The sequence below is a fragment of the Coenobita brevimanus genome, chromosome 46 (assembly GCF_032717465.1).
Source record: "Coenobita brevimanus isolate Jiangsu-jjx chromosome 46, ASM3271746v2, whole genome shotgun sequence".
NCBI lineage: Eukaryota > Metazoa > Arthropoda > Malacostraca > Decapoda > Coenobitidae > Coenobita > Coenobita brevimanus.
This window is the reverse complement of record NC_136999.1, coordinates 55,728,131-55,741,014: the sequence shown is the minus strand read 5'-3', so window position 1 is coordinate 55,741,014 and position 12,884 is coordinate 55,728,131. Positions and strand designations below refer to the sequence as shown.

The 12,884-nt window shown below is 42.5% G+C and overlaps 1 protein-coding gene across 1 annotated transcript; it reads left to right on the top strand.

The window, feature by feature from the left end:
• The first annotated feature begins 1,812 nt into the window (after nucleotides 1-1,812).
• Nucleotides 1,813-12,443, top strand: LOC145398782 (uncharacterized). Its single transcript, XM_080271591.1, has 3 exons — nucleotides 1,813-1,890; nucleotides 9,368-9,533; nucleotides 12,256-12,443. The coding sequence occupies exons 1-3, from the start codon at nucleotides 1,813-1,815 to the stop codon at nucleotides 12,441-12,443; spliced, it is 432 nt and encodes a 143-aa protein (XP_080127717.1).
• The last annotated feature ends 441 nt before the right edge of the window (nucleotides 12,444-12,884 follow it).

Sequence of the window (12,884 nt, the reverse complement as noted above, 5' to 3'; positions counted from 1 at the left end):
GAAATGGTGTACTGGCTGTTCTTATGCTTTCTCACAGTGGTCTGTGGCTGGCTTGTTCGAATATCATATTTTGTAACACAATAGTTTCTCATGCTTCACATCCTTGGTATCGTACAATGAAAGGCAGAAGTTGTCATGAAATTTGGTGAAAACAACTCCTGACAAGCTCAAAGTTTGTTGAGCTCTGCTTTGTATCATATGGATGAGTGTTAGCACTGACATGAGATGCCATTTGCTCCAGGTGATGAACCTGTGGATATGAGCATACTGTATATTTGGTAACTGAACAAATCATATCTATATACTGTTTTTCCAACTGTTCCATTTACTTGATATACATGAACTGCTTCTCGTGTGTTCTGCTTTTTTATTGTCATGCCAGGAACTGCAGTTCAGTTTGCTGAAGAACTGTCCTGAAATCTGTTCTCCATCTTTATTCATTTAACTTTTACCCAGCTTCAGTTGATGATTATGAGCTGTGATTGTCATTATCTGTCGGTGTTATAAAAAATGTCCAAACTATTTTACATATGAGGATAGATTTACTGTATAATGATATTTGAATGTTTTGTTGTGGGTGGTGAAATGAATCAAAGTCTGGTGTTCAAACACACAACCCAGAAGACCGAAGTGTAAGCACAGCTATCCATGTGCATCATTCTAAGTGCGTTTTGTCTCTTACGGCTTAAGCATTGCTCGCGGGTGCTCCCATTCATTGCTGTGGTTATTTCACGGTCCTGTAGTGGTGTGGTAACACGAGTGCCACCTAAACAATGACCATTCTCTGACCATTCCTTCCAAAATTGCTTAATCTACCTTTGTACAGTTCTGCTTACTCCGAATGTTTGCATTATCTGTTCGATATTCTCATCCTCCCAGATAAAGGTGGATCATGCAACCCTTATCTCCCTAGTAGTTGGATGCATATTACTTGCCCTCTCAGTACCAAGGTACATACTAGGTCTGCTTGATGTTTTGTGGTAAGATAAAAGATGCAGTGGCCAGGCGATCATCATAACCGAATATTAGTCACGTTTCGTCCCTTGGACATAGCAATTTTCGCAAACTGATGTTAAGGCTTCAGAGTTTTCTCGCTTTATTTATATCATCATCCCATGAGCAGCAGATATGAAGCTTGAGGAAATCAGGCTAACCAACCACGAAATGTAACTGTGGTAGAGCTCTCATAGTGTTTCAGTTATTTCACTTAATGATTGAACAAAACAGTGTCATGACTTTTGTCTATGAATTTATATGGTTGAGAGGGTTAAAACTTCAAAGGGGGTGGCTACATGTCTGAATGAAGTCACATCTGTGGTGGCCAGATATACGGTATTCATTACCGGACGTGTAGTATCCGGACCAGTTCATTATCCAGGTGCTGGACCATGGCTGTATTAAACAATTATCTGAATTTACTTGCCATTATCTGGACGTAAAAGTCCCCATCAGCTCCATGAAAGATTGGTTTTAAACTTTTGTGAAAAGAACTTATTAAAATACATTGTTACAGCCAATAAAAAGGTGGCCACCTGCCCATGCTACTTACTGGTGGCACACCAAGTTGCCATTAGTGGGTGAAAAGAAGCTTGCTTGTGTGTGCTTGACCAAAGCCATCAGCAATATATATACAGTAGACTTTATGCCCGATTTCATAGTGCTGCTGTGAGTGTTGACACTGATGCCATTGCTTCTTAACTCAGCAGATTCAGGGTGATGGTAGAAGATAATTATCAGACATTTCAAATATTCATTATGGATAAAACTTGACCATAATAGTTTAAAAAATTACTTCTTTCCTCCACTTTCATAATGTGGGATGAGAAAGTCATGCTGGGGTTGAAGATCTCACAGAAAAGAGTGACTGGATTTATCACAGTGAACACAGCTGTGAGTTCTGACTGTTTTGCCAGGTCCAGTGCCATAATGAGATGCCATTATGCAGGTGTTTGGGGTTCAGTGAGAGTGTAACACTGGGGGTGGAAGTGGTTTGACTGTGCCAAAAGTGAAGACTTATTCTATGACTCAGAATTTTGCAGAATTATATTAACTGTGAATGGTTGTCCCAGCTACCCAGCTTACCTAGTTAGCAGTCAGCTGGCAGTTGAAGTGATATCTCACTAAGCAACACACCAGAGTTTCAAATACAGTACTAGACCAAAGGATAATACTTTGTTACCTCCATAACTTAACCCTAAGCTCCAAGATCAGATCCTACTGGCTCATCTCATACTTGTCTAGGATGAATTTTCATTATTATGATTTGGAGCAGATGTGGGAAGTGGAAGGTGTGTGCAAGATATTCACAGAAGAAATCTGTGCAGCATGTGAGGTGGTGTGTGGAGTGAAGAGAAGACAAAAGGGAGTGCAAGGAACAGCATGGTGGAATGAAGAGGTGAGACAGGCTGTGGTGCAAGAGAAGAAAGCATAATGTGAGTGGATGAGAAATGGGTGTGGAGGAAGCTGAGAGACAGAGGAGAGGGCTATATGTAGGTAGGAATAGAGAGGTGAAAAGATTAGTAAGAGAGAGAAAGAAGAGGGTGGATGAGGAATTTGGAGGGAATTTGAGTGTAAAGTGGAGGGAATGTAAGAAAATGTTCTGGAAAGAGGTAAAGAGAGTTAGACAGGGTGATACAGAAGTAAGTCTAGGAATGAAAGATAAAAATGGTAGATTACCATTGGAGAAGGGAGAAAAAGTGAGCAGATGGAGAGAGCACTTTAACCCGCCCCATCCCGACGTTTTCTGGGCTGTGGTACACCCCAGTCCTGACATTTTTGGACCTTGTTTTTTTTTAGGCACAAACATTCGCTTTTGGTGAGAAACATCAAAAATTCATAGAGAAATCGCTCACCTGAGGTTTAAAATACTCTATCCAGGTACGAGTACCTCCTTACCTGACTGGGTTTTCTAACAGGCTGGCACCAAAGAAAACGAGTTCTATGGGAGGGTAACTATTTTATCCACTCATAAACAGTATTTATTTATTTACTTGGTACAAATTTATATGTAGTACAAGAGTATATTGGTTTTCAAACAGTAATATAGGCATTATAAGCATTGTTTCGCTCACTAACTCATCACCATTCATGACCTTTTTTTCCCACATTACTTGATCATCATTTCTGGCTGTTTCTTCCTATAATGCTATGTAAACTTTGTCCTCCACATTGTCATTGATTGGGGAATCACTCTGGCCCTGAATGTCTTTATTGGCCAGGTCACTGGTAACAGGTGAATTGCCGAGACAATGACGTGCAGGGGGGGGGGGAGAGGTTATGCGGTGTAAGGCATTGTCCCTGCTTGGCATCTTGTAGAGGAAGGTGTCCCGTGTATACGTGCCAAAAATCGCTCGCAAAAATTGAAAATTGTGCAAATTAGGGACCTTGCAATGTTGCCGCGTTAATTTACGTCTCCGGGATATGAGTGCACATCATGTGAGGACGTGAATTCACGTCTCCGGGACGGGGCGGGTTAAGGAATTGTTGAATATAGAGAATGAAAGTAATGTGAGTATTAGTGGTTGGGGAATGGCTGGGAGAAAGAGGGATGTGAGAAGAGAGGAAGGAATCAGTAGGATGGAAGTAGTGGAAGCAATGATGGAGGCAAAATGGGGAAAGCCCCAGGAATTGATGGAGTGTGTGGTGAAATGCTGAAGCATGGGGGAGAGATAGTAGTAGAATGGATATGGAAGATGTGCAGATTGGCCTGGGAGGAAGGTAGAGTCCTGGAGGATTGGAAGTCAGGTATAATCATTCCCCTGAAAAAAAGGAAAAAAAGTGTGTGGTAATCTTGTCTTCTTAGTGTAATAGGAAAAATATATGGTAGGATACTTATTGACTGAGTTATAGAAAGAACAGAGGAATTAGTTGAAGAAGAACAGGGAGGTTTTAGGAAGGCAAGAGGTTGTGTAGATCAGATACTTATCCTTAGGTCTTTTGTGGAAAAGTTTCTAGAGAAGGGAAAGAAGTTGTATTTGGCCTTCATGGTTTTGGAGAAAGCACATGACAGAGTGAATAGACAAGAAATATGGAAAGTGTTAAGGATATATGGAGTAAATGGGAAGTTGTTGTTGAAAGCTGTGAAGAGTATGTATGAGGGTGCTAAGGCTGCAGTGTGTGTGGATAGTGAACTGAGTGAATTTTCCTATCTGAATGTTGGATTGAAACAAGGATACATCATGTCCCCATGCTTGTTCAGTCTGTATATGGATGGGATTATAAAAGAGATACAAGGCAAGGCAGTGGATGTTGGAATGACCCTAATGAGAGAAGGCAGTGTTTGGAAACTCCATGTACTGTGTGCAGATAATACTGTGTTGTTAAATGAAGACGAGGGGGGGCTGCAAGGCATGGTGGGTGAGTTTGGGAGTGTGTGTAAGAAACGGGATCTAAAGGTGAATGTAGGGAAGAGTACAGTAATGGTCTTCAAGAGAAATGAAGTCACTGAATGTACAGTGAGGCTGGATGAGGAGGAAATGGAAAATGTGAGTGCATTTAAGTACTTGGGTAGTGTGATGAGTAAGGACAGTAGTTCAGAGGGTGAAGTGCTTGAAAGGGTGCAGCAGAGAAGAAATGTTGCAGGTTCCTTGAAAGCAGTGATAAGGAACAGGGAAGTGAGCATGGAAGTAAAAAAGTTACTGCATGATTGTATTGTGATACTAACTCTGACGTATGGAAGTGAAGCATGGACCTTGTTGGAAGGACACAAGTCAAGAGTGAGAGCAGCTGAAGTGAGTTATTTGAGAGGAACATGTGGAGTTAAATGGAGAGAGAGACTGGCAAATGAGGAAGTGAAGGAGTGCTGTGGTGTGGATGTGGATGTGATAGAAAGCATTAGGAGAGATACATTGAGGTGGTTTGGCCATGTGGAGAGGATGGAGAGCGAGAGACTAGTGAGGAGAGTGTATGCGAGTGAGGTGGAGGGGGGGATAGGGAAGGTGAGGCTGAGGATGAGATGGAGGGATGGAGTGGAGAGGTATATGAGAGGGGTGTGTGAGCTGGGAGCTAGGCAGTGAAGTGGCATTGGACAAGGTGACATGGAGGCATTTTGTTTGTGGCCAGCCACCCCTTACAGGATTGAGGTGTCTAGGAACAGATAGATAGATAGATAGACTTTTCATTATAGTTTCATTAACATTGATATTCAGACTTCATTAGCTAGCAGTACAATTAGAAGCATGTATGGACAAGTTTGAGAGGAGCGAGAGAGTGCTGTTGATTGGAGACATGAACAAAGTTGGGAATGTACGAGTGGATGGAGTGGTTGGTCAGTGGGGTGTGCCAGCTGAAGTAGATGGGAATGGTAGTGCTTTGGTGGACATCTGTGCTGGTAAGGGGTTGGCAATAGCCAACACCTACTTTCGTCATAAGATGATCCACCGGTATACATGGAGAGTAATGAGGAGGATGGATGGTGAACTTGTTGAACGAAAGGCAATGATAGACTACGTGTGTGTGGATGAGCGAATGAGAAGACAAGTGTTGGATGCAAGGGTGTGGAGAGGGTGGGGGAATGGAGTCTCGGACCATCACTTAGTGATGGCCAAGGTAGAGCTGCAAAGAAAGTGGTTGAGGAGGGGAAGGGGAAGACAGGAGGAAGCAGCTCCTGTGAGAAGAGTGGAGAAATTGCAAGATAGTGAGAAAAGGACAGAGTATAAGAGCATAGTGGAAGAAAGATTGGGAAGGTATGAGCTAGAGCAGATGGAAGGGGTGGAAGACGTATGTAAGATATTCACGAAAGAGATAAGCGCAGCGTGTGAGGCGGTTTGTGGAGTGAGGAGGATATGCAAGGGTGTGCAAGGGACAGCATGGTGGAATGATGAGGTGAAATGAGCTGTGGAACAAAAGAAGAAGGCATATGGTGAATGGTTGGCGAGTAGAGGTAGGGCAGAAGATGAGAGAAAGAAGAGAGAGGTATATGTGAGCAGGAGAAGGGAGGTTAAGAGACTGGTGAAGGAGAGTAAGAAGAAAGTGGATGAAGAGTTTGGGAGGAATCTGAGTGTGAAATGGAGGGAGAGTAAGAAATAGTTTTGGAAGGAGGTAAAGAAAGTAAGGCAGTGTGAAAGGGGAAATAGTAGGGGAGTGAAAGATAGGAATAATAGATTGTTGGTGGAGAAGAGAGAGAAATTGAGGAGATGGAAGGAGCACTTTGAGGATTTGTTGAATGTAGAGAGTGAGAGCAGTGTGAGTATAAGTGGTTGGGGAATGATTGGGAGAAGAAGAGATGAGAGGAGGGAGGAAGAGATCAGTAGGTCGGAAGTAGTGGAAGCGATGAAGAAGATTAAGCTGGGAAAGGCCCCAGGAATTGATGGAGTGTGTGGTGAAATGCTTAGGTATGGGGGTGAGATTGTTGTGGAGTGGATATGGAAGTTGTGTAGATTGGCTTGGGAAGAGGGAAGGGTTCCAGAGGACTGGAAATCAGGTATAATTGTTCCTCTGTACAAAGGAAAAGGGGAGAGAGAAGTATGTGGTAACCATAGGGGTATTTGCCATCTTAGTGTGACTGGTAAAATATATGGTAGAATACTCATTGATAGGGTTAGGCATATGACAGAGGAGCTAGTTGGAGAAGAACAAGGGGGATTTAGGAAGGGAAAAGGGTGTGTAGACCAGATATTTGTTTTAAGATGTTTAGTGGAGAAGTATCTAGAGAAGGGAAGGAAAGTGTATGCTGCCTTCATGGACTTGGAGAAAGCTTATGACAGAATAGATAGGCAAGGTATGTGGAAGGTATTAAGAATATATGGAGTGGAGGGGAAATTGTTGAGTGCTGTGAAGAGTATGTATGAGGGAGCTAGGGCTACAGTGCGAGTGGATGGTGAGCTGAGAGAGTTCTTTGATCTCAGTGTGGGACTGAAACAGGGGTGTGTAATGTCTCCATGGCTGTTTAATATATATATGGATTGGGTTGTAAAGGAGGTTCAAGGTAGGGCAGTGGATGTGGGGGTGGCCCTAATGAATGAGGGTGAGATTTGGAAGCTTCCAGTGTTGCTGTTTGCTGATGATACAGTATTGTTGAGTGAAGATGAATGGGAGTTGCAAGGTTTGGTGAATGAATTTGGGACAGTGTGTAGGAGGAGGAAGCTGAAAGTTAATGTAAACAAAAGTAAAGTTATGGTGTTTGAGAGGAATGAAGTCACAGTGTGTAGTGAGGTTGGATGGTGAGAATATGGAGAATGTGAGTGCATTCAAATACTTGGGTAGTGTGATGAGTAAGGATGGAACTTTGGGGGATGAAGTAAATGAAAGGGTACAGCAGGGAAGGAAGGTTGTTGGTACACTGAAAGCAGTGATGAGAAATAGGGAGGTGAGTATGGAAGTTAAGAAGTCACTGAATGATGGTATTGTGATCCCTACCCTGACGTATGGAAGCGAGGCGTGGACCTTGCAAGAAGGGAACAAGTCAAGAGTGAGAGCAGTGGAAATGAGTTACTTGAGAGGAGCATGTGGAGTGACGTGGAGGGACAGGTTGACGAATGAAGAAGTGAAGGAACGTTGTGGGGTAGATGTGGATGTGGTTGAAAAGATTAGGAGAAATACACTGAGGTGGTTTGGACATGTGGAGAGGATGGAGAATGAAAGACTGACTAAGAGGGTGTATGTAGGTGAGGTGGAGGGAGGGAGAGGGAGGGGTAGACCGAGGATGAGGTGGAGGGATGGAGTTGAGAGGTATATGAGGGAGGGGGGGGTGAGTTGGGGGGAGGGGAGTCAAATGGTGGGTGACAGAGTGACTTGGAGGCGTTTTGTCTGCAGCCACCCTTTGCGGGATTAGGGCGTCGGGCTATAGATAGATAGATAGACAATTATTTTTACAAATCTCCTTCATATGTGAACCATCTCAACCTATCCCATCACAGTGGGCTATCTTGCCTGTATTCATGATTTTACTTTACCCTTAAGATTTAGTTGGTCACATTTGTGTGAAGTGGCATCGTCAGCTGATCACACCTGATAGAGAGAGTAGAGACACAGACTCAGCATAAGGTAACACACATCCAAGGACATTGCTAAAACACTGTAACAATACACTGATGTAAATAATTTCATCTTGTTTTGGAAGGCTCTGAGGCCGCTTTCCCACGAGGCCACCAGTGGCCGCAATTAGTTATCTCCCATAGTTTTCAATGGAGCCTTTCATACGAGGCCACTGCGGTTGCCTGGCCGGCAACCAGGTCCTGGCAGTGGCTCACACGCGCAACTAGTGTTCACTGCTGGTGGTTGCTGCCACTCACTGTAAAGCATTGTTTCAAATCGTAGCTTTCATACGGCTACACTAGTTGCCGGCCCCTTCACATGAGGCCACAGTGGCAGCCACTGGTGGCCTTGTGTGATGGCGGCCTAACGTGCTTGCATGTGTCAGCCTTGGTTACCTAATGGTAGTTCTCCGTGCTGCTCAATCTCTAGCAGCCTCCCTATTCAGTCCCTTATCCCTGAGGTTATGCTCAGTGACCTCATCCCAGTTGTTTGGTTTACCTTTCACAACCCTACCCTAATGTTAACATTTCTCACTTTCTGCGCCCAATTATCATCCCCCATCCTCTCCACATGCCCAGACCACCTCAATTTACCCCTCGTCATCACAACACCAATACACTTCAGTCCCATCCTACCTCTCAACTCTCCCATTGTAACCCAAGCCCCCTCAGGCCTTGCACTTATGGACACACTACACATCCACCCTATCATTGTCATTTCTGTACTCTTGAACCTCCAAATATTTTCTTCCTTTACTACCCAGGTCTCACAACCATATAGCATTACACTCCTAACACATGCCGCATACAAAAATCCCATAGCATGGAGGGAGAGTCCTCTTGGTGTTTAAATATTTCATAATATTTTTTTCTTTGATAAATGATTATTTTGATTGGTAGATGTATTATTCATTATCACAAATGTACAGTAATGTACAAGATACGTAATTTGTAACTGCAGAACTTTTGTATGTGCCATCACATCTGCAGTTGCACATACCAGTTCTAACACAGCATAACATCATTTTCATAAAGCAACATAAGCCCCACTCCCACCATCAGTCATGTCATGTTTGGATATTTCCCAAGATGTTCATATACAGTATTATGGTACAGTATTGCAGGAAGTGCACAGGTTCTTGGCTTTTGTATAGGTAGCCATAATCTTGTTATTCTCAGTCCCTTCATTTTATCCCGTAATTTTCCTCCCTTTTTTCCTTTTCTTTCCTTCTGTCATTGTTCCTGTTTGTTCACTTTGTTCTTATTTTGTATTGTATGTTCTTTTTTTATTATTCTCTCTCTCTCTTTCTCTCAGGTAAATTAAAAATGTGCATCCTTTTTGTAGTGATTGTATAATAATGAACTCTGTATTGTAGTTGAAATGTTTGTTTCAGGGTCCAAGTGATGCCAGTACTTCCAACCCTCCAAACTCTTCCTCCAGCCCTCCCTCCCCGTCCACCCCCCCATCGCCTTCACAGCAGGAGCCCGACACTCTGAAAGAGCAGCCAGGATACCTCAAGAGAGCCGTCACAGGGGTCGCCTCAGGGATATATAATGTTGGTGAGTCCACATACCAATCTGCTGACCTATATACCTACCTACCTGCATAACAACCTGCCTACCTTCCTGTTTACCAGCCTGTCTACCGTCTGTCATTCCTACCAACTTTCCTACCATCCTGTTCACCAACCTCCCAACATACCTACCCACCTACCTACGTGCAGTACCTAGTTACAAGTGACCATCGTACCTACTGACCTGCCTGCTTAGCTTACCACTTACCAACCTGCCTACCTTCCTCTTTACAAGCCCCTCTTCGTACCTACCTACCTACCTGTTGACCAACCTGCCAATTTACCATCCTACTTACTAACCTTCTTGGCCTTTCCAATGTACATGCTTACCATTGTTTGGAAATAAATCAGTGAGTCATAGTTGTTGCCTGCCTTGTACCCATACCACTGCTCAGAGAGAAGTTGTAATCAGGGGGTTGGCAGTATTAACTCATTCAGCACAAAAATGTCCTTTTCACACATATTTTTGATGTCATAACAGTTTTATTCAACTTAGTGTAGACTTTTTGAACTGGAGTGGTAAGATGCGGTTACAGTAAAACCCTCCTGTGTGAGTGGCTTCTGTTAAGTTGAACATAATCAGTGTGGCTTCAGCCAAACAAAACCAAAAATTACATCATCAGTAGTCAAGGGGTTAAACTTTGGTAGAGCACATGAGCACAGTATATGCATCATCATGAACTGCACCTGTTGTAGTGTGGCAAAGCTTCAGCCAACCCTGTACACACTGAATGATACAATAAATCATTGGTGAAATGACTTGGTTGTGACTTCTTCTCCGGCCAGTGGTAGTGGTGGAGTGTGAGTTAAACTGTGGCTCACAAGTGTTCAGCAAGTCCTCTGTGTTTATTCACGACATTTAGGGTAAATTGGTGTAACTACTGTATCAGCTTTTTAGATGATAGTAGAATTTAATGGACAATTTTTCTGTAAATTACAATAAATATAATAAAAAAAAGTGGCATATAATGAGATCTTTTTGTACCAAGTGGCAGTAGAGGTTATTATTTTTAATGTGAACTATGCTAAGCAAATTATATTGTACAAGACCAACTACATTTAACTGGCCTAAAATAGCTTTGTTAATGGTGATAGCATGTATACATATTATGTATGATATGCAGTGTGTTTTGAGTACCTTTCTGTGGACATTTTATAGTTCATTGTATTTATTGCAGCCCCAGGCTGATGTGTGTGTAAATCCAGTGTGTTACAGGCTGAAGTTGCCCTTTTTCAACCCACCATCCCCCTTTCAGAGGCTAGGGGCATGAGGAATATTTGTACAGTAGGGTAGCAGAGGTACTGAATATGGTTATATCAGTGTCACACCATGTGAAGGCATCTCTGGAGACCTTTACAGTTGGTTGCACAGATAATCCAGTTATCTTTTCTTTCCACCTGCCCCAGCTTCTTCTGCCCTGATATAAATGTCATACTAATGACTGCATTATGCATCTCTCTGGATTTGTGGAAGATCATTAAAGCCAATTTAAATAAAGTTCAAAAAGTGAACCTTCCCTGATCTAGTCTGGGTCCAAACTTGCAGTCTTTCAGATATCTGACATCCTCTCACTACTTAATCACCATCTCCCATATTACCGGTATGGGGTAAAGGGAACAGTGTCATAGAGTTTGAGAGTTTTGTGTAAGATGTACATGACAAGTGTTTGTGTTGGCTTTGAATGTTACCACTGTTATACAGTTGCCTCAAAATATTGCTTTCATTGATTTCTGGCATATGCAGTATGTAGCAGAGTTGCTGTGGAGGAATAAGTGTGTGAATGAATTCACACTGACATGGGGAGACAGACATGTGTCATCATTTATGCATTTCTTATAGCACTGCAACTTCTCCAGGTATATCAGTTAATGCAGAGGGAAAGGCATACCTAAAGGCAGCTGCATATGCCATGTTGATTTATTGAGACTTTTTGTATTTTATCTTAAATGTCAGGACCAACTTGCCTAGCCCCTGGCTCCTACGCTTCTCGTTGGGCAACATAGGATTGGATGATGGATGGATGAATAAATCCTCCTTGGGCTCTTGCTTAAGTTACCTGATAATTGCAGCTGGGACATATGTATACTTTGTTGGAACAGGGTGCACAGCACTTCTGTATCTTTAGCACTTGTGACCAGGAGGGAAATGACTGGTTACAGTTGGTCATTACCCCTGACTACAATGAAGTGTTATGTATGATTTATGTATGTATTTGTCTATTATTTGTTGTGCATGTGTTGATGCTATTTGTATGCTGGCAATGGATCCAGTCCCAGAAGGCCAGCACATGTTCTAACCACAAACATCTCCCCCACTCTGATAAATGCAATGGTGTAGCCACTTGGGGAGATGACAAGTGGGGAAGATTTGGCCCCTCAAAAAAGGAAGTAGCCACCAGCTTAGAAGCATCATCTTTTGCTACTAGACAGAGTTATAACCCTCTGACTCGGAAATACATGAGAGAAACCAGGACAGCAAAAGTGTTAGCACAAAATTATCACAATTAGCAATATGACTAAGAACTTTGTACTGTTTCCTAGCTAGCAACAGATTATTTTATTGAGGTCATAGAATGCATTGCAGCCAAGGGGTTAATCGTACTTACCTTTGAATGAGTTTTTTGACAGTGTTACACTCACTGCAGAGTGTCATATTTTGAACAGTAAAGTGCAATCATCCCATGGATTTCAACCATGTATTTTGACAGGGTCAGGGACGATGGGTGCTGGAGTGTCTGGTGTGAAATGGGTGGCTGGTACAACGTACAATGTTGGTGCAGCTGTGGTGGGAACTGCTGGTGCTGTGGTTGCAGGCACAGCTGGAACTGTGGCATCAGGAACATCAGCTGTTATATCCAAAGTCACTACTGCTAAGAAAAAAGAACATTCTGACTGAACACATAAGTCCATCCTTTTACACCATATCATCTGTACAGTTGCAGACAAAAATATTTCTCCACTTATTTGTACTACTTGAACAGTTATGAAACTGTTACATATTACATAAAAAAGGGGAGGGGGGGAGGGAGAGTTGGTATCTGAAGGTTGCTGCACTGGGATTTGAAAGTTGTTGCTCACTATCTTTACATTTATCATTATGAAGTGAATCAATATTTGTGTCTGCACATGTACATGAGGCAAACTATTTTGTATTTTTGAAATACTGATACCCAAAGCCAGTTGCAGAATGTCATATATTTTGCTGTGTGAGTCATAAACAACTCCATTGTCTGTGGTACTTCCATAATAGTATAAATGCTTTCATATTTTCATATCCAGACATGATATAATAGCTTTTATATATACTGTATAATTAAGAAGTGGATATTTTGTTACA

What these genes read in the sequence shown, in the direction of transcription:
- LOC145398782 (XM_080271591.1), top strand. Translation starts at nt 1,813, where the DNA reads ATGTGGGATGAGAAAGTCATGCTGGGGTTGAAGATCTCACAGAAAAGA. An exon ending in TTATCACAGTGAACACAGCT is followed by an intron (nt 1,891 to 9,367) that starts GTGAGTTCTGAC and finishes TGTTTGTTTCAG; the next exon opens with GGTCCAAGTGATGCCAGTAC. An exon ending in CTCAGGGATATATAATGTTG is followed by an intron (nt 9,534 to 12,255) that starts GTGAGTCCACAT and finishes GTATTTTGACAG; the next exon opens with GGTCAGGGACGATGGGTGCT.